This window comes from Pholcus phalangioides, unplaced genomic scaffold, assembly GCF_987345545.1.
Source record: "Pholcus phalangioides strain wild (caught in Gottingen) unplaced genomic scaffold, Ppha-v1.0 ptg000032l_1, whole genome shotgun sequence".
Taxonomy (NCBI): Eukaryota; Metazoa; Arthropoda; class Arachnida; order Araneae; family Pholcidae; genus Pholcus; species Pholcus phalangioides.
The window spans coordinates 1276040-1297795 of record NW_028301622.1 but is presented as its reverse complement, the minus strand read 5'-3'; the positions used below and the strand labels follow the sequence as shown (position 1 = coordinate 1297795).

The 21756-nt window shown below is 34.0% G+C and overlaps 1 protein-coding gene across 1 annotated transcript in view; it reads right to left on the bottom strand.

The window, feature by feature from the left end:
- The window catches only part of nompB (intraflagellar transport protein 88-like protein nompB), a 44267-nt gene that overhangs the window by 3980 nt on the left and 18531 nt on the right, over window positions 1–21756 (bottom strand). The window contains exons 12-24 of the mRNA XM_089253169.1: window positions 21345–21431; window positions 19254–19353; window positions 18687–18773; window positions 17439–17508; window positions 16556–16672; window positions 14937–15045; window positions 6626–6664; window positions 6396–6507; window positions 5769–5884; window positions 3681–3799; window positions 2046–2152; window positions 627–711; window positions 410–523 (exon numbers count right to left, since the gene is read on the bottom strand). Coding sequence (XP_089109295.1) covers window positions 410–523; window positions 627–711; window positions 2046–2152; window positions 3681–3799; window positions 5769–5884; window positions 6396–6507; window positions 6626–6664; window positions 14937–15045; window positions 16556–16672; window positions 17439–17508; window positions 18687–18773; window positions 19254–19353; window positions 21345–21431 — 1262 coding nt within the window. The remainder of the gene's footprint in view (window positions 1–409; window positions 524–626; window positions 712–2045; window positions 2153–3680; window positions 3800–5768; window positions 5885–6395; window positions 6508–6625; window positions 6665–14936; window positions 15046–16555; window positions 16673–17438; window positions 17509–18686; window positions 18774–19253; window positions 19354–21344; window positions 21432–21756) is intronic.

Genomic DNA, 21756 nt, shown 5'->3' with positions numbered 1-21756 from the left:
CCAACAGTGATATTTGTGCATACATTTTCCGTTATGGCTTAATTCACTCTTCTCCATTCCTCAATGTCTAGTATATCTATAAAAAAATTATAAGATAGAAAGCTATCAAAAGTTCTTATACCATAATTGCAACTCAAAAGGACTTTTCCTAAAAGTTCTTATTTGGTAGAATTGTTAGAAAAATGCTCAAATGTCTCCAGTTTCCATAATTGCGATCATGAAAATCGGCAGTTTAAATTGGCGATTAAGTAATAGAAAATGTGTTGTCTGAGGAAAACATCAATTGAAGTGCTATTTCCATTTCTAAAAATAATAATACTATTCATTACTTTCTCATACAGTGACTACGTTAGAATGATAATCATTCTGAAAACATAAAAATACTTTCTGTACTCAATCAACATCTTACCGAGTGGCTTAGACTCAGGTTCATCTACTTCTAGAATTCTGTCAGCAGCACTTGTCCGAGATTTGCCTGATGAACTTTGCCCATGTCCAGAATTAGTCTGACGGGGACTTAGGGCTGATGAAAAATGATAAAATATGGCATAAGTAATTAATGCATGTCAACTGTATATATATATATTGAGAGAGAAGTCTTTGTATATGCAGATATCATTACTCACTGCTATGACTGCTAGCAGATCCATCTCGAGATGTCCGACTGCTGCTTCTCCTACTTCCAGGACGGCTTCCACTACTTGCGACTCGCTTAAAAATCGAAACATATTTGATTAATTCTTCCATATTTTTTATTTTATTTTTGTGTGTTACATATATATATAACCAAATAAATGCATACACAGCAAAATCTCTTCACACTATCACTCTCAAAATTCATCACTACATTTATCTATGCTATCATATTTTGATAGTCCTGGCTGAAGAATAGGAAGGTTTGTTAATAGCATGCTGTAATAGCATCCTGATAAACCATCACTAATTTTATACTCTACCCTTATACATATCATTACTTTCATGTGACTAATCATTCTTTTTGCCCCATATTAAAACATAGAATAATCCTGTTTGACGAAAATATTGTTTTATATTTTGAGTCCTCTCCATAACGGAAGGTACAAACACACCAAGGGTATTCCAACACCATCACATATTATTAGCTTTTTTTTTGTTCAGAGCCCCTACAAGTTATTAGCTCCACTTTTCTCGGTCTCCCCCCCCCCCCCCAATTATCAGTTTCCAATTTAAAAAAAACACGATTAGTCTAGCTTTTTATTTAGTCTAATTTTTTTTAATACGTCCAGATTGTTAAGGCTCGTAAAGGTCTCAAATTGGAAATGGGAGGAAAAACAAATTGATAAACAATTGAGGTAACCAAAGCTCCATCTTCAATACATAATGAAATTTTTTTGCATCTCAAAATCAGGTTGAATATTACGTCAGTCAACAAGGAAAACAGCAACGTGTTATAAATTATAAGCCATTGGATAGAGCTCTGCTTACTTATATCTCAAATATGCTAGAACAAAAAATGTACAGATTTTTGGAACAATCTTGAGCATTAGAAATCACTGAATAATATTAAAGTAGAAAAAGGGAACTACATTCTCCGCAGCAGTGAAACACATTCATGAAGGTAGTATCAATCCACACAATATGATAAGTACACCAGTTTGTATCCCACAAGCAGTAGCCATGCCACATATCTGGCCAGTAGCAGGACTGCCCTCATCAGATTCAGGGCCCGGTGTGAAAATAATTTCAAGAGTTCCTTAGCCCCGATTTCATATATTTTGTGGAAGCAGGGGAATCTCTGCATAAATAGATTCACGTATTACCAGTGAATGCTCAAAAATGCTGAAAAATGTCAAGTCAAAAAATATAGACACAATTAAACGTAAATTGTTAACAAAAATTTTGAATCAATGAAAATTTAGAACTAAAACGTATTTTCTGCAAAATAAGGTTTTGATATTCTACATGTACTACATGTAAGATGAGCTTAATAATACACCAATAGTTTTTATGGAACAGATGCCATTACATTTTTCTAAATGGTTTGTGAATTAGTTGTGAAAAGTTACCTGGTTTTTCAATTCTTTGACTTTTTCTGCCTTCTTCAGTTTTGCAGCATAATCTGCTGCCTCATTTAATCCCAGATCTCCACAAAGTCGCACCAGGAACTTCAAACCTGAAAGACAGGAGATTATATAATACTTACAGTCAGGGTTGGCAGGTTTTTGACACATGACAGTTTTTGAGAGTTTACACCGCCGTTTAAACTATCACATCAAAAACCTCAAACATTGCTTTTCAATATAAAAATTACCATTATTATTATATTTAATGATTTTAAAATAATTTTCTACTCTCTACAGAATTATTTTGGACAATATATATGTTTTTTTCTTATAAAATATACAATTTGAATAAAGCATAGCATAAACACTGAAGGGAAAACTATGGAATGATTTGACATTCTCTGATTCAAGATGATTCTTGACCTTCCAAAGTTTCGTCAATTGCTTATGTAAGTGCACTGATATAAACCATCTGCTGTACTCTTTTTACAACAGATAAGTGTTTAAAAAAGTTTATTACATAATATATGTAATGTTAGTTTATATTATTATTAAATTGTCTAGATAATAATTGATTCTTAAAACGATAATCTTATTGTGCATAACATTGAAATATATACAGCGATCAAATACTAAATTGTAGGACTAAAATGTCATTTAATTTCGCCATGTCAGCTTGTATATTATGCTTAAGAAACTCCTGTAACTTATCCTTAGTAACGTGCTTTGGGTATCAAGTCCTGTCAACTCTGCTTTGGTTGAAAATACTCTTAAAAACTGTGAATTTATACACCCTAAGTTAAGAAATTTTTAGGTGAAAATAAATGAGTTTAATTAGTGTATTAATAGATGCTGCATATGAGAGTTTTTATATGGAATAAAATTTTGGGCAGATCAGAAAATTTAAAATATCAAAATAGATATTTTTTCTCAGTAATTATAATTCCGAATATAAAAACCTTTAATCTACACAAAAGTAAGTGTTTTGTTATTTAACATATCTATCAGGTTAAAAAAACTATGTGACAACATTGACAATAAGTTTTTAACTGTATTAATACTGATTTAGTTTCTGAAGTCAAAAACCTAACTCTGATGCCCTATCATACATATTTTGAATAAGCAGCTCTATTCCGCTTAGCAAATCGAACACAGGTAATGAGTGGCTTAGATAAATAAACCATAAAATTAAATTTTATGTTCTAGACTCTTATGTTGAAAAATTGCAAATTGTAATTAATATTTTGTTTTAATTACTGTATTAAATTAATGTTTAAAAAACAAAACATTGTTATATGCAAAAAAGTAAGTATTTCATCATATTATATACCTATTGTGTTCAAAACATTATCCAAAAGCATTCATTTAGGTTTTTGACAATTTAAACCAGTTTTTGATACTTGTCATGTCAATTTTTGACGTCAAAAACCCAACCCTGCTTACAGTCCATTAACTTGCCGGGGCTCAAACCTAGGCCTTTTAAATGCATAAAAAATAAATTATTTTAAAACTAAATAGGCTCTTTATAATAAAGTTTAGTTTTAAAATGCCTCGATGTTATAGACAAAAATTATTTCACTAGTGAATATGTATAAAAAAAAAAAAAATAATAATAATAAAGTGCAATCACTGCCTTACATTCCACATTCTCTGGAAACTTTCGATGGATAGCCTTGTATTCAGAGAGAGCCTGTTGATAGTTCCCACTACGCCGCTGACACATAGCAACCATCAGTTGCCATTTGATCTCATTTGGTCTGTAAAAAAAGAACAAAATACAGGCCAAATATACATATACAAATATATATATACATACATTCAGTAAATGTGCTTTGCCCCCCCCCCCCGGAAAATGTTTGCCCCCCCCCCCCTGGAAAAAGTTGAAATGACGGCCCTGACAAAATTTCAAATCACTACCATAAAGTCTATACAATTCCATTCAGAGTCCCCTTGGGGGGTGTGAAACAGGTGCGGTCGCACCATGCCCTGTGCTTTGTGTGAGGCCTCACTCTCACAGTGAATTATTGGAGGCTTTCACCAATTCTTAAATTATTTCTTGCATTAATTCTGAATTTTCATAAATTCTGGAATTATTTCTCTTATTAATTCTGAATTTTCATAAATTCTGGAATTATTTCTCTTATTAATTCTTAACTTTCATGAATTCTGAAATTACATATTACTTTCATTAATTTTGAAATAACATATTACTTTCATTAATTCTAAATTTTCATCAATTGTTGAATTATTTCTTTCATCAATTCTTGTGAATTATTTCTTTCATCAATTCTTGCGAATTATTTCTTTCATCAATTCTTGCGAATTATTTCTTTCATCAATACTTGTGAATTATTTTTTTCATCAATTCTTGTGAATTATTTCTTTTATAAACTCTGGGATTATTTCTTTCATTAACACTGAATTTTCATTGATTCTGGAATTGATTTTTCTGCTGGTTCTAAATTTTCATCTCAATTCTAGAATTTTTTTTGTCTATTAATTATGGAATTTTCATCAATTTTGGAGTTATTTCTTTCAACATTTTTGAAATTGCAATGGAGCTGCAATTATTATTTTTATAATTTTTAGTCCATCAATTCCAAAATATTTATAAGTTTCTGGAGAATTTCAGGAAGTAATTTCTGGAGTAATTTCTCTAAAATTACCTTCAGTGCTGAATTTTCATAATTTTTGTGTTGATTTATATTTAATTATGTGTTTAAAAATTTTTGTAGGGATATTTTCTCAGCGGTCCAGAATATTCTGAAACAATAAAGGCAGGCTGATTCCCCCCCCCCAAAAAAAATATATATAAAATTGGGGCAAAGGGGGCTAAATGTTTTTGGTGCCCCAAAATTGTTGAGATGCACCTGGTCCCATGTTTGACCATACCTACAGAGGGACATAGACTTGGTTGAAGGGGTGCAGGGAAGAGCTACGCGTGTCCTTATTGGCACACAGGGCTTGAGTTATGAAGAGAGACTTCATTTTTTGAATATGTTTGCATTGGATGAACGCACGTGTCGAGGAGATATGATCGAAGTGTTCAAAATTTTCAATGGGATGGATAGGATGGACCATGAACTTTTAGTACACCGCTAATCGACTGCTTTTACAAGGGGACACCAGTATCGATTGGTGAGGGACAATGCAAGGCTATGGTGTTGCAGGGAATTTTTCTCTAATAGGGTTGTTAATTAATGGAATAGCTTACCCCCGGAGGTAGTAAATTGTAACACAATTGACATTTAAAAAGAAATACGATAAAAATGTTGGGGTAAACTGAGAAGCTATCCATACTTAGAATAAGACAACCGTAAGTATTCTTTATGGGCATTGTATAATATTTTATCTTGTGCATATATTGTTTACAATTTTTGTTAATTGCATTTTTAATTGGGTTGCTATATTTTTGAAATATATGACATCCATATTTTTATGGGCATCTTTTTCTCAGCCACCTCGTTGGGCATTTTGCCTGTTGTGGCGTTGTATTTGTATTTGATAAGGGCGGTCCTGATTCCATCTACTGAACATCGCTAATATATAAATATATATGCTGGGGGCAAAATCTATTGCCTTTGAACGCTAGCATGTGTAGCTCATAAAATGTACCATGAAAAATGCATCTTCATGGTTGGCATTATAAACAAATGATACACAGGAAGCTAAAATAATCTTCTGCTCTAATTTTTCTCAATGATAATCTGCTCAAGAAACACTTACTGTATCACTGAGGCTTTTTCGAAATAACCAATGGCTTTCTCAAACATTTGAGAATCAATGTAATAGGCACCAAGCTTCTGGATTATCTCCATATTGGATGGAAAGTATCTATAGGACTGAACAATTAAGAAAATTATCATAAATCACGGCAAGACACACCTCAAATTGTAAATTCTTATTTATGTAAATCTAGCATCTATCATCATTATGTAATTAGAATAAAACAGAAAGATATTAATATTGCATAAAGTTGATATAAACACCTCTCACACAGAGCTGTCTTAATGCATGGACTCACCCAGGTTTCATGACAGTGCCATTGGTCAGAAGTTTGCTAATACAGGGGTGAGAAATGACTACATCACTAAACACTAACTCTGGTCATATCACTATATTGCAATTTACTGCCATTAATGAGATGGGTTGGAAGCGAAGGCGCTGTCTATTGGTGGTCGCCTCAAGTTCTTTAGAGAAAATATCTTATCTATATCCTCCCTCGGGTTTGAACCTGCGACCATGACAGCAACCTTCACGGTGGTAGACGAGCATCTTACCACCACACCACTCGGGCAAGGTAAGAAATGACTGGTGCTGTGTGTGTTTTGAAAGAAAATAATCTATACCTACATCAGAATAATATTGAAATGCTTGTTGTTGGTCGCCCTCTGCTTCAAACATGTCACCGATCTTTGCTAAGAGATATGGGTCAGTCGGTATAAGTGTTGCTACTTGCTGGTACCTGAGGGAAAAAAACATAAATGTAATGAAAAAAACCCCTTGGCAGTTTTTTTTAGCTCTAATTATTAAGATGTTCAATAGATGCTTTATGCCATGTTCTTATGGGTTCAATTACTTACCATTCTAAAGCTTGATCATTATCTTCAAGCATTTCGTATCTGATTTTGTAGTTAAGAAACCTGTTTTTGTGAAAGAGTTGAGCATATGTAACAGTTTCACATTTCAAAGTAATGATAAAATCCACCAGCAGAATTCAAACAATTAACGTATTATATATGTTTCATACAAGAAATTTGACTGTAATTTTTAACCCCATTATTCCCAATTTAACCCTTGAACTGTACAAATAGTCAGAAATATACCTTCCTGTGTCTCAAATCATCGAAAAGTGATTCAGCAGCATATTACAATCATCAGATATTTTTTAAAACTCTGTGTGACCATCAACACTTAACAAATTCTATCGTGACCCCAAATAGCTGGGTATTATTTCCCTGAACAATGCCTGGGATGTCACAGCCCATCCATATAGGTTATACCTCTATGATGGACGGTTGATGAGATAAAGGCTGCATTAGCACTTACAGGACACCCTGCATAATACATAAAAACACAGAAATCAATGCGACTTTTGAGAAAATAACTTCTTTTTTTTAAACAAAAAAACATTTTATTGAATAAGTTTTGAAACAAAGAGATTTGCCATTGCAAAAAGACTTCACATTCTGCATTTACAGCAGTCTTTCATTACTGTTGACTAGTTAGCCCTTTACACGACAAGCAAAAATAACTGACCCCATCTGTAAAATCCCATATCTTTTGTTATGGAGTAGACTTTCTTCCAATTTTCAGCAGGTGCAAAGATAGTGGGGGGAAAAGCCTATGGGGGGGGGGGGAGTATTCCACTGAGAAATCACCTTTACAAAATATCTGGGCTTGCAATGCTAAAATAACAAAAACACAATGTCTTTCAAGCATGTGAGATATCTCGTCAATGCTACTTAAAGAGTTAATAAATTAATTCAAATGAATGAAAAAAAAGATCAAATTCCAGTTACTTATTTATTCCAGATTTCCTCTGTCTGACAAATAACTGGAAATTTTTCAAAATTACAAAATGTCTGGGCTTGTCAGTGCTAAAATAAGAGGCAAGAAATTGACGAGATATCTCCTCAATATATCTCTGCCACCTAAAGGGTTAAATTTTCTGAGTGTAAATCATTAATAATTTATTTATTAATATTAATATGATCAATGCTATGCAAAATTTACTAATCACAGCTTGCAGCTTCTAAAATACATACTTCTAGTGATAAAAAATTTTTAAGCATGTCTAATTCATTACAAAAATGTAATCCAATTCAACCTAATTCTTCTACGAGCCCAGAAAATGAGTTTAGATTTCCAGGAAATTCCTGGTTGCATTTTAGGTGCGGGAGAGAAGCTATATCTGCAGCATCTTTTACATATATTGTTGGGTGTTTGTATTTTGAAGTATAAATGCTGCATTTTTTTTTTATTGTAAGCATGTGTACCTTTAATAACATAAAAAATTTAATTTTTTTGTTTACTAAATATTTTTTTGTAAAAAACATTTTTTTGTTTTTAGGCTTTAATTAGAACTACACTGACCTACCAAAAAATTTACATGATGTTTATTTCATTTTTTCACAATGTGGTAGTGAAAATGTTACGCTTCATTTGCAAGGGAAACGAGAAAAAGCTGTATAATACTGGCAGGAGAGATTTTCGCTAAACAGCTGTTTGTTTACATGGCACTACAATATCTGGCAGTTTTTCCCCCATTTGCAGTTCAAGGGATTATGGGAAAGGAAATATGAACCCCTTTATAGATCAAACAAAAGAAATTTTTGTACCCCAACTTTTTTCTCTACCAGGAAAAAGAAGTTATCAAGCAAGTTTACTATTAACAAATGAACCACTTTTAAACTCTAATTTGATAGTTTTATCATAATTGAGTGGGGGAGAAATAAATTATGTATGTTATCTTATGCATATTCCACAAGCAATCTTGCAGATGCAAACAGGGCTTTGAAGTTGTCTGCTTATATAATTAAACATAAAACATAACTCGGGTGTTTCTGAAAGTATTCCATAAGAACATATTTTTTTAATAACAATATGCTAACAAATAGTTGTAAAACTTGGCAGCAAATTACAGCAGCAAGAGAAAATCACTGGCCACAAAACTGGAATATTGGAGATGAGAGAAAAACTATTGAGATTGGAGGAGAAAGAATAATGAAAAACGAACAAGAAAAATAACATTATATAAGGTAAGTGAGAGTAATTTGGCCATGCTAAGCTTCAGTGATTTTTACTGAGGTCTGAATGGTAAACTCTGAAAAACAGGTAGTTTAAAAAACATTTTGAAGAGTTGTTGAATTGGATGGAATCGTGGTTAAGAGGTAGGTAACAAAGAGTTAGGGTGAACAGGGAATTCTCTGGTTGGACAGGCGTCACAAGTGGAGTTCCTCAAGGAAGTGTCATTGGCCCCCCCATACTTTTTCACTTTTTATCGATCAAGGTATCAATGGGATTGCTAGCAAATTCGCAGATGATGTGAAGCTAATGGGGGTAATTGAGAATCAAAGCAATAGGGAGTTGCTCCAGAGAGACCAACTTAAACAGGATTGCAGCATGGGCAAATGAATGGAGCATGGCGTTCAGCATTGACAAGTGCATGGTCGCTCATTTTGGTTTGAACCACCCATGTCCTTTTATGAGTTGAATGGTGTCACCATCCCGGATGCAACTAGGGTCACCGATTTGGGAATTTTCATTGGCAAGTGGCTTAGATTTTCTGAACATTGTTTAACGGTTGTCAAAAAAGCAAATAGAATGCCTGGTTTCATTTTCAAAAAGGTCTCTTTGCGTTCTCCTAAAGTCTTTCTTCCTCTTTTCTGAGGCTTAATTCGTCTTGGACTGGAGTATGCTGTAAGGTTTTGGAGACCATACCTACAGAGGGACATAGACTTGGTTGAAGGGGTGCAGAGAAGAAAAGTTAATAAATGAAATAGCTTACTCTCGGAGGTAGTAAATTCTAACACAATTAACATGTTTAAAAAGAAATACGATAAACATGTTGGGGTAATTCGAGAAGCTATTCATACTTAGAATAAGACAACCATAATATTCTTTATGGGCATTGTATAATATTTTATCACGCATATATGACATCTTTTTTTTGGCCACCTCATTGGGCATTTTGCCTGTTGTGGCGTTGTATTTATATTTGTTAAAAGTAAAAAATAGTTTTTTCCCCAACAGAGGTGAAGGTAATGCCAATGAAGTCCTTAACGTACATATCTCAAAAAATTAACAGGCATTTTCACAAGAACATATTGATTTAAAAAAGGTATTCAACTAAACAACTCTTAATTGAAAATTTAATACAAAAAGAAATATACTTCATCCAAAAAAATAAATTTTGTAAGTTCTAACCTTTATATACTTGTGTATAAGAAGAGAATAAATTTTTTGTTGAAAAATTTGTTCTTTAATTTGGGTAGGGGTCAGCTTATATATGGGTCAGTTTTGAAAATATTGACCCCCACTTCACCAAATCATATAGCTACATGGATTCCACACAGCTAGCCTGAAGATATGCAACGTCATTGAATTACTTTGAATGGCATAACTAATCAGTAGAGTGATTTATATATAGCTATATTCAAACCCACAGAACATATTATGTTAAAGCCCAAGAAAAAAAAGTTGTTGGCTTTGATACCTGGTGGACTTATATTGATTTTACAGTCTTTAGATGTGATCATCAACAAACCTTTTAAAGATTATTTAAAGAATTTAAAGACCGAATGAATGAGTTCCGAAGATAAAGAAACAACAAAAATCGGTGCCTCAAAGAAACCTGACATTGGCTTAAGTGTACTACGGGGCTCATGAGCAGGGTTGGCGAAAAAAACCAAAAAAACCGGGTTTTTTTGGTTTAAACCAGGTTTCTTTGGTTTAAACCGGTTTTTATTTTAAATAGTACTAACATTAAAAACAATGAAATTTCTGAAAAATCATTCAAACTTCTAATAATTAACTAAAATAAAATGTTTATTAATGTAATTAACACTATTCCCATGCTAATTAATCAATAAATATTTATTACATTTTAACAAAAACCAACTTTTGCAATTTAATTATTTTTTGCTTAACTCAATGGATTACTGTGTTTGAAAATTCTTTTAATGTTATTATTAATCATATAATATATAACGGTTTTTCTCCAGTTACTTTCAGTATACTTAATTAGGAAGCTATTTTGCAAAAAGTAATAAAAATTAGGTGAATATAATGTATTTAATGAAGCATAAATAATGCAGATTAATTAGCAATGATTTACGATATACAGGGTGATAACTAAGGTTTTGATTCCAAAACACTGTAAAAAAAAAGAACGAGTGTCAAAATGACTTGAAAATTGACATGAATATTGACGCAAGTGGTTAGGGAACTAGCTTCTCACTGTGCAGGTCTGGGTTCGAATCCCGGTTCGGGCATGGATGTTTACTAACACTAACAAATTCCCTGGACGGATCATGCTGATCCCTTGGGAATACGTGAGGATCACGTTAAAAAAAAATATTCCTGAAAAAATGCAATTTTATTTGGTAAAGGGGAAAAAATACTTAAAAATGTAAAATTAATGACATCATCCAACATGTGGGAAATTTGCTTGCAGAATGGAAACGATAGCCAGTTATGGCAGAATGATACTTTAATTATAGCATTTCACGATTTCATAATTCATGGAAACATCACAAAAAACGAAGTAATTGAACAAATAACTACAACTTACTTAAGAAATGTTAAATATGTTGTCCACCGCGTGTTCTGGCTATGACGTTGAAAGCACAAAAATTCTTGTTCAACAACGGAATCGGAGTATGCCATGGTCATGATGTGGATGTGCTTGCAATTCAGCTTTATTAAACCAAACGCTCCCCCCCCCCCCCCGGTTAATATTCCTGAGGAACTTTTAACATATAGGGAATGTGCTGGAGATTGCAATTCACCAAAGTTTGCAATCTGACCACTGTTTATAACATTTTGAGGTACCCCCCCACAGCCAAAAGTTGCAACGGTTAAGGTGCATCCTGTCAAAATGGGTCTTCAGCAGCTGCTTTGCTGGTATTGCAATGTGCATCTTGATAGAAGTTCTATCCACACACTGATGCTGTGGAAGTACCGAAATGATGTGGTTGCACAAAATAGATTATACTGCTGGCCAAGTACACCATCATCTACTTGCACATTTTGCACTTTTTTCTTTTGCGAAAGAAACTTCCATTGCTTCAGGAGTATCCATGCAAATTTTCAAGTCATTTCGATCAGTACTTATTGTATAGTTTTGTTTCCACCCAAATCATCATCAAACCCTTCAAAAAGTGTTGTATCTGTGATATGATGGGCAGAAGTGAAAACAACATCCTCTTCGAAAGTGATGACAGCGATGATAGCACAGTTGAATGAAAATGAAGATGCCACACCATATTGGCTTTCGATGTAGAGCTCAAAGAGTCAGAAGAAAAAATGGATTGGAAAGTTTGAATCGTTTTTCATTGTAACTTTTATTGCATGAAAATATAAAATTTCCCCTTCTAAAATGTGGATTTTTGGGGGGTCGGCACATACATGAGTATATACGGTAAATTAAAATAATCAATCAAAACTTTAATTTTCAAGAGAATTAAGAGACATATTTTGGATGGATAATTAATTTTTCTTCTTTCTTAGTGAATAGACATTGAAGGGTGGGGGATAGAGACTTGGTCACATGAAATTTCTGACAGAAAAAAAAGATACAAGTGTGTAATGTACGAGCAATGTGTAGCGTAAAAATAAAATCAACATATCAAATATTCCAAAAATACCTACATGGCAGACAGAATTTTATACAGATTGAAATTACAATGAATGCAGTTGAAAAGACATTAAAAGTTAACGAACTAAAGTTGAGAAATATTGGAACCTGAGAAACCCATACAAGTGCATCGTAAGAAAATAAGAGAATGTACATTTTCCAAATGACACTTTCGGCACAATACGGCAAATTGCCGCAAAACTATGCGTTACCTAAGCAAAAAAAATTAGGTCATGCAGCAGAACAGATAGCTACACAGCATAAAAATGTCAAATTCTGAATTCCGTTACAAATTTTTAAAAAAAATGTAAGAAAATTGGCCATATTACCATCAGACACCTTATATATATATATATATACTAGGGGGGCTCTGCCCCCCTGCCGCCTTTGGCGGCCAACCCCCCCCCCCACTTCTCTCCCGGACATATCTTGTTTATTTCGTCCCACTTCATCAGCGTGCTATGGAAAAGGGGAAAGGGACGTGTGAAAGCACCAGCCTACTGAAGAAGCGAATTTTAATGAAAATAATAATAAAGCAACAAAAAACAAATGAGATTCATCAAGTATCCCCAGAAAACTTCCCCATGGGGGTCCCCAGATTCAATTCGCTGAATTTCAGTGGGGCCCCACACTGGATATATCTTGGGCTACCGATGTGTTGCAAATTTTACAATGTTAAACCACAAAAATCAATGAGATACATTCAGGGGCACCGAATTATAACCTGCCAACATTTCCATGAAGCCCTGACCTGCAAGCTTGTCGGACACCCCCCTGTGAGAATTTTTCATTTTTATCAATTTTACAACGAATAAAATCCAGGGCCCCACATCCAGTAGCGGGGACACAATACGCAGATTTTTAGTGGGGCCCCAGACTGGCTATATCTCGGGTTTCGGCTGTGGCAAATTCTACAACAGAAAAGAATGAGATTCATCCAGGGCCCCCAAAATCAAACCTGTAAACATGGGGCCCCCCGACTTGGAAGCTTGTCGGTCATCCCCCGGTGCGAGTGCCATGAAAAATTTTCATTTGTATTCGTTTTACCAACGAATAAAATCCAGGGCCCCAAAATGAAACCTGTAAACATGGGGCCCCCGACTTGGAAGCTTGTCGGTCATCCCCCGGTGCGAGTGCCATGAAAAATTTTCATTTGTATTCGTTTTATACAAATACAAATACAAATACAAATACAACGCCACAACAGGCAAAATGCCCAACGAGGTGGCTGATAAAAAGATGCCCATAAAAATATTACGAACGAATAAAATCCAGGGCCCCCAAAAAATTACCCGGGACACCAATTCGCATACTTTTGGTGGGGCCCCAGACTGGCTTTATCTCGGGCTTCCGCTGTTGCAAATTCTACAACAGAAAAGAATGAGATTCATCCAGGGCCCCCAAAATGAAACCTGTAAACATGGGGCCCCCGACTTGGAAGCTTGTCGGTCATCCCCCGGTGCGAGTGCTATGAAAAATTTTCATTTGTATTCGTTTTACCAACAAATAAAATCCAGGGCACCCAAAATGAAACCTGTAAACATGGGGCCCCCGACTTGGAAGCTTGTCGGTCATCCCCCGGAGCGAGTGCCATGAAAAATTTTCATTTGTATTCGTTTTACCAACGAATAAAATCCAGGACCCCCCAACCAATTACCCGGGACACCAATTCGCTTACTTTTGGTGGGGCCCCAGACTGGATATATCTTTTGCTTCCGCTATCGAAATTTTTCAACGTTAAAGCAGCAAGAAAACAATGAGATCCATCAAGGGCCCCTGGAAATGAAAACTTTTTACTTATACGTGAAATCTTCCCCGGGTACCCCGACCCTGTGTTGGGAGCACTGCTGTTGTGTGTGTATATTATACATATATATACCTCTCGGCATGGACCTCCCCCCCCCCTCCACAAAGGAAGGGCTGACAGGGGCCACAACGATTCTTATCACTTTTTGATTTTTCACACTATAAATTAATCACAGAGGGGCCCCTGAAAAGCTGGTTTGGGGACTCGAAATCTAAATTCCAGCCTAAGGGCTCTGCTGTAGGATGTAGGAGCCTCTTGGTACATGCACATAACATGGTCCCGATGGGTCAAATGGGTCCCGATATGTGAATATCGACCCCATATCGATATATGAATCGAACCCACTTCCGTAACAGACTTCCGTCACTCGGTTGCTTAGCAACAGGCCCTTTTCGAGTTTGTTTGTGATTTTATATTATAGAATATATATATATATATATATATATATATATATATATATATATATATATATATATATATATATATATATAAAGATTAATGAAAGAATGCTGTGGTACAAACATGTAAAAAGAAAGCAGAAAAGGAAAGGCTTACACTTACAACTTTAGAGAAAACTCAAACATGTATGGGGACTCAGAGACTGACAGGGAGGAGGAATGAGGATGAAATAAACTTGATGAAAATGCAGAAATAGGTAAACTCATGGGAAAAAGAAAAATAATAGTAAAGCAAAACAGACCAATAGGAAAAAAAAAGGAAAGGATACAGACTAGATATCTGATAAATAATTTGCGGGTGGTTGCGAACAATGGCATGAAGTTTGTAGAAGTTGTCAAGCGCTTCTTCTGCATTTCCCAACCTTTTATAAGTAAGTCCTAAAATAAAAAATAAAATATTTCAGACAGAGATTGTTTACAATTTGCTGGGGGGGGGGGGGGTATAATTTTAATGTTTTATTGAATGATAGTATATGGCTCATTCTCATGAAATTGGCCTAAATTGTGTCCCCCACAGTTTAAATTAACCATATAATATGGACACAGAATTTTTTTTTCACAATTCTTTCTATTTATATTCCAGTTTCTGAAAATTCATCACTCTGTTTAGAATTTTTTCATCAATAAATTTTTAAAATGTGCTTGACCAATTTTTCATTTGTTAAGTAAATGCCCTTTTCTTGGCTTTCCCCCAGTCCAATTTTTACATTTTGAAAAATGATAACTTTCTATTCTAAAACAAAAATATATTATTCTTTTAATAATATATATTTTTACGATCTGTATGCTTTTATATTTCATAATTTTAAATATTTTTTTATCAACAGTTTATAGCCAAATGAAAATTTTCCCCAGCTTTTATTTATTCGTGGCATTTAGAAAATATTGGTTCAAGTCCAACACCACAAGTTGCCACCTATCAAATTTTGTGTTGAGAAGGTTAAAAAGAATGTAGTCATCACTTACCTTCTTTTAAATCAATGAGAAATGTAAATTAATTCACAAATTAGGTTTATTCAGGAAAAAAAAAGAGGCAAATGTCTTTATTAAATATCCTTCTCCTGACTGCTTTTTTGTGAGAAATATATAATTGAAAATTATTTTCCCTTTACCACCTGTTTCAGTTCAGAGACATCTATTATTTCTGAACAGCATGTTTTCAACATGCCTAGTTTTTGATCAGCGTTGCAAAACATGTAAAAATATCTTTAAGTTTACATCCATATTTTTATGGGCATCTTTTTCTCAGCCACCTCGGTGGGCATTTTGCCTGTTGTGGTGTTGTATTTGTATCTTTCTCATGGCATTAGGTAACCAGAAGGACGGTTTAACCATAAGTAAAGGAGGGGGGGGGGAAGGAGAAGTAAAAGAAATCTAAATTTTTTGATTGCAACATCAAGCTGCAGCAATGTTTCATCCAAAGACTTTGCTTCCAGAATGCAACTCGTGCTAGCAAAACAGAGACAAATTAGAAATCCCATAAAATTGACAAAAAAAGGAGCAAGAAACACAAATAAAAAAGAAATTAAAATGTAATTGACAAAAAAATTGTTCAGAGTATCAGTGCTCGTCCAAAATAAAGATGAGCAACCAAAATAAATGGAACATGTTACTATTGTCAAGCATAAATATCAAATTAAGTGTTGAAACAGACATAATGCCTCGTCGGATTTGCCTATCTCTTAACATGGTTAAACTTAAATTAATTTTTTTCACCATGAATTTTTAATGAACTTCATTGCTGACTATACTTTCGTTCATTAGCAGCTAAAGAATTGTTCCTAAGAATGTTTTTGTTGAACATTTTTTTGTAACTTTTTTAAAAACGTTTGGTCCAATTTCGTGAGAATGGCCCATATGTAATATACACATGGATGAAAGCACATACCCAAATTGTATAGGGCTTCAACACAGCTGGCCTCATTTGCCAGAGCTTCCTTGTAAAACTCGACAGCCTTTTCAAGTTCTCCATTATTGAAACAGCAATTGCCTTTATTAACTAGAGCTTTATAGAAGCAAAATATAAAGAAAATTTAGTTTTTTTCCTTCCACAAATGTGTCATGAATTTAAATGTAACTCCCGCATTTCCAAAAAAAAGTAATACTAATGCATCTTAAATATTTATAAGGTATTCCAGAAGTGACACAGGATTTAAATAATGATTTTTCCTTGCTGAATTACCACAGTAAGTTGCAGTATGAAGTTGGAAAGTTGCAATGCATAGTTGGAAAGTTGCAATGCATAGTTGGAACATGGCACAATCATTGATCCATTACAATATTTATTTTGAGCATTTCACAGAAACTGTGGCTAATATATCTAGTTATGTTTGGACAAGCTGCAATTGCCCCCAAACAAGATCTGGCTCCACCCAGAAGCAATCTAAACGATGATCTACCCCAGACCTAGACACACAATGCGACAAGTATTCATCAGATAATACAATGTTATGCAATTAGTACAGTCTCAGAGAAACTTTTGATCAAATTCATACGTGTATACTTCTAATAGGTTTTAATGATTGTGCCTCCTTTCTCATGTATAACTGCATCTTAACTAACTATGCATGTTCTGAACGCTGCTTCTTACTGTGGTTTGCTTATCTAACAAAGGGAAAAAATAACACCTAATTTAAATCTTGCATTGATTCTAACAGTTTTTCTATTTCTATTGAAAAGGGAGATAATGACATAGGAGATAAAAGAGATGAAATGAAGCATTAAAAAAACTTTGATGTCTAACAAAATAGATTATAATAATTTGTATATACCTCCAGCATTATAACGATCGGCTACTATGGCTTGCTCAGCACATTTTTCAGCTTGAGTCAAATCTCCTTGCTGAAGATTCAATTCAAACAAAACATCATTAAATGGTGATGTTAAGAAGAATGCTTTAATTTTAATCACATCAGACTAATAACTACAGTTAAATATTTATAAGTGATAACTTAAATCTGTTTCAGCTTATATAACTTGTAAATAGAGTTAGCTACAGCTATGAATGTGGTGCCTAGGTACAGTAAAATGACTACAGTTGGCCCTTGGTATTCACGGTTTTCACATTCATGGTTTTTCCCTAGTTTTCTGGAAAACATTTTTGCAGTGCTAATTCTCATATCGGAACAAAATATAAATTTTACGTGTATAAATGTAAAAAAACCCCCTCAAAGGTTTTACTATTGCTTCTGGAAATGTTTCTAAAAGACTGTTATTTAAATGCTTCTGAAAGTGGAAAGCTTGAAAGAAAAATTTGAAATACTAACAATGGCTAGTCTGAGTGGCCCTATATGGCCACTGGATCCACGTTGATTGAAAGTGCAGTTTTTGTGTGGGTGTGATAAAAAATATTTATGCAATTTAAGTGCAATGACTTTCTCCGACATAGACCCGTCGGTGACACATTCTTCACATGAAAAATTGGTTGAGGAAGCCTTATGTTACCAAACTCTTAACAAATTTACTGAAATAAAGAAAAGAGTGTTAACAGACATTATGATGTTCATTCAGAAAGCTTTGCTAAGAATCACTGGACACCCCCTTTCCACCTCTGTCACAAAAAACAGATAAAAATGAGATGCCTAAAAAATAAAAGTTTATAGTTTGTGTTATTCACAGTCACTTCCGACATGTAAACCCCTGTGAATACCAAGGGATGATTGTATATATGCCACATGATCAAATACTTTTCAGTTTCCCCTAGCATAAAATTTCATCTCTTCATTATTTTTCTTCCAATCAGAAAGCCAAAGCTAAATTTCCAAACACTCTACACAGATGTATGACATCAAAATCACATTTGTTCACTGATACATAAAACTGTTTTATAATATATATTTTATTTCACAACCAAATGGTCAAGGCAGGTCTTTGAGTTTCAGGCCCAGCTCACACAAGAACATGAGCCTTTGTGATAAACTCTAACGATTCTCTGAGTAAATCACATAGATTGATTTAACATCGTACTTGTATTTGCAATTGAGTGTATATGCATCTACAATTACAAAGAAACCACTTACGAAATAATATAAGAATGATAAATTTGTAGCTGCTGTGCTGGCAACCTTTGTGTCTTTCTTCTCAAAAACCTTCAATGTTTCAATCGCCTAAGCAAAGTAAATTTAAAAAAAAAAATTAAAAACAATTCAATGACTGTATCTTAATTCAAGCTCAAAAACATATAATTGAAGAACATTCCAGAAAACGAAACAAACACAACAATAAATTTCAGTATGTTATTATTCTATACCCTAAGGCAGGAATGATCAACCTCCAGCCAGTGGGCCAAATGCAGTGCACAAAGTGGTCCCATCCTGCCCACAAAAGGTGATTCTAAAGGAAAGTATCAATCCAAACAGCATGTTAAAGACACCAGTACAATACTCATATCTCGACTGCAACTGCCAGTCATTTCACATATCTGGCCCCCAGACTGAGAAGCAGGTTGTGCATCCCCGAATGGAAATATTTATGGGAAAATATTAATGATTTTCCCATAAAGAAAACTTTCATCTAGTTTAAAACAGCATTGTTTGAAAAATAAGGCATGTTGAAATATAGATTTTGATATAAAAAAGAACACCTACCTGACTGAACTCTCTTTTTCTTAAGTATGTGACGGCTTTGTTCATCTCCAAGTCATTAGAAAGATCAACATAGGGAGAGCTTTTTATCTGCTCAACACACCTACATGAAGAATATACAGGAAAAAATAACAATTTTTATAGTACATCAAAAATATGTATGAATCACCTTACAATCACTAACCTAAAATGTGCCATACAAACTTCTATAAGTGCAGTTTAGAAGTTGTGATAACCCCACATTGTGAAAGTCAGGTCTCCACTGGTGGTTGGCATTCTGTGGGTTTCCACCTCTTATACACAAATACAAGTTGTTCTTTCCTTTAGAAAAAGTCTCTCTGCATAGAGCAAGCAGACCAACAAACACTATAGCGGCTTAAGTATGGTAAGTTTAAATAAATTGAAGGTACTACCCTATATTAGAGTCAATCGACTGTGGGAATTGTGATGCAGCTGATGTCAACAATCATGTCTGATATAAGAACAAAACTGCCAAACTTCAGTAGGAATAAATCCTGTAACTTTCTCACAAAAATTTGGCACAAACATACTTTTGAATGTTTAAAATTTTTTATGGGCATAATCAGAATTAAAATAAGCAGTAATACATAAAGTGAAATTACTCATATTTTACGGAATAACATCATCTTAAGTGTCATTTAATAAATTTAAATTTTAAAATAAATACTAAGAGGGGAGGAAGCTCTGACCCATTCTACTAATTTCTGGAAAGTGCTTGAACAACAACAACACACCTGGCTCCGATGCCACTGCTGGAAATTTTAGCTATGGTAAATGTCTTTTTTTTGCGAAATCATTTAATTGACCGAGATTTGTAGAAACCCTCAATTTCTGTTCCATCAGCAATTTTCAGCAATAAATTAAGAATTTTGTTCACAACTTAGTGATGCTCCGTATTTTCCAGAGTATAGATCTTGATTGTTTGTAATTTACAGATCAGCATAGTAATACATGGGGGGGGGGGGATTAATGATTGAATTGTCTATCAGCAGTTTCATGATTAAATATAAATAAAATAAATTTTATATTTAAGTATATAAAAAAATGTTTTGAATGTGAAGGGGCTGCCATGTTTGTTTAGGTTCATAGATTTGGATGGCTTTGACCACCTTTCATACAGACTACTGTGCTTGGAGTATAGGAGGTGCGATGTCACAAGCGCTTTTTCATGTAATGGGGATGGAGAGACTAGTGAATTCTTAAGGCACGGCCCGGGGGCCTCAAGCAAAGAGAGACCTCACAAAAATGAGATCTGATTGAAATTTTCGAGAATTTTTTGGTAAGGCCTCAGAAAAATCAATTGGTCCGGGGATCCATGATATTCTTAAGATGGCCATGATGGAGATAGGAGGGGGTTCATTTTATATACTACAAAAAACAGTAGCAGCAAAACCCATATGTATACAATATTTTTCTTCCTGTTTTCAAGTTTTTATTTTTTTTAATTTGATGGCAATAATTTAAAACTCCATATCTTACCCCCAACCCACCACAACAGTACTTAATAATTTAAAACTGGCAATACCAATTCATAATCTGTTATAGCCCTGTGAATGTTGAAAAATTCTGCATTGTTGAGATAAATCCAGAAAATTTGCAATTCTCTAAAAAGAAGGCTAAGATGGCCCATCTATTTGTTTTTCTGAATTTATTTCAAGATTTTGAAAACATCTGCCATTTTTGATAAAATGACAATTTTTGTTCCCTGTGGTATGATATTTAATGCAGTTTAGATGAAATATTTGAAAGGAAAATTTCTGCTGAACTATGTCTTCTCTTAGCATAATATATTTGTACCAAAGGAAACTGCAAGGAATATAAATTTTACTATTTTGGTTTTATTTAATATTTTTATGTGTTAGGCCGATATTACACTGTAAAAGGTTCATAAAAGTCCTTTCGCAAAACTTGAAAAATGCAACCAACAGGTTTATTGCATGGTGTTTCCATGGGTGTTGTTTTCTTCGAGTTTTGTAAAAGATCTTTTATCAAACTTGTATAATGTAATCCCAGCCTAAGTTAAAATTTTTGGAATCATATGACTACGGTACATATAGAAAAATTCTTCGTCACCATTCGTATCCAGCTGCAAATGTACTCGCAATCACTGGTGCAATCAACTTTGCTGATGTCAAGATTGTCCACTCTGCTTCTTGCTTCCTGTAATACAAAACTAAATATAGTGAAAAATAAAAAATAAATTAAGTTTGCAACATTTTTGATGACAAAAAAAAAAAAAAAAAATACAGTAGACTCTTGCTAATTCAGCACATATCAGACTAAGGTATGCCAGATTATCAAAATCGCCGGATTACTGGAAGTCAATTGAAAAAGCCGCCCATTTAAATAATATAAACTTCTGCACACAGATATAAATGTTTTCCCCTTCTATGCCAAAAAAAAAAACCTGCTTTAAAAAACGCCAGATTATCGAGAGTCTACTTTATGTATTTATATATATATATACACTGCTGGCCACCGTAAA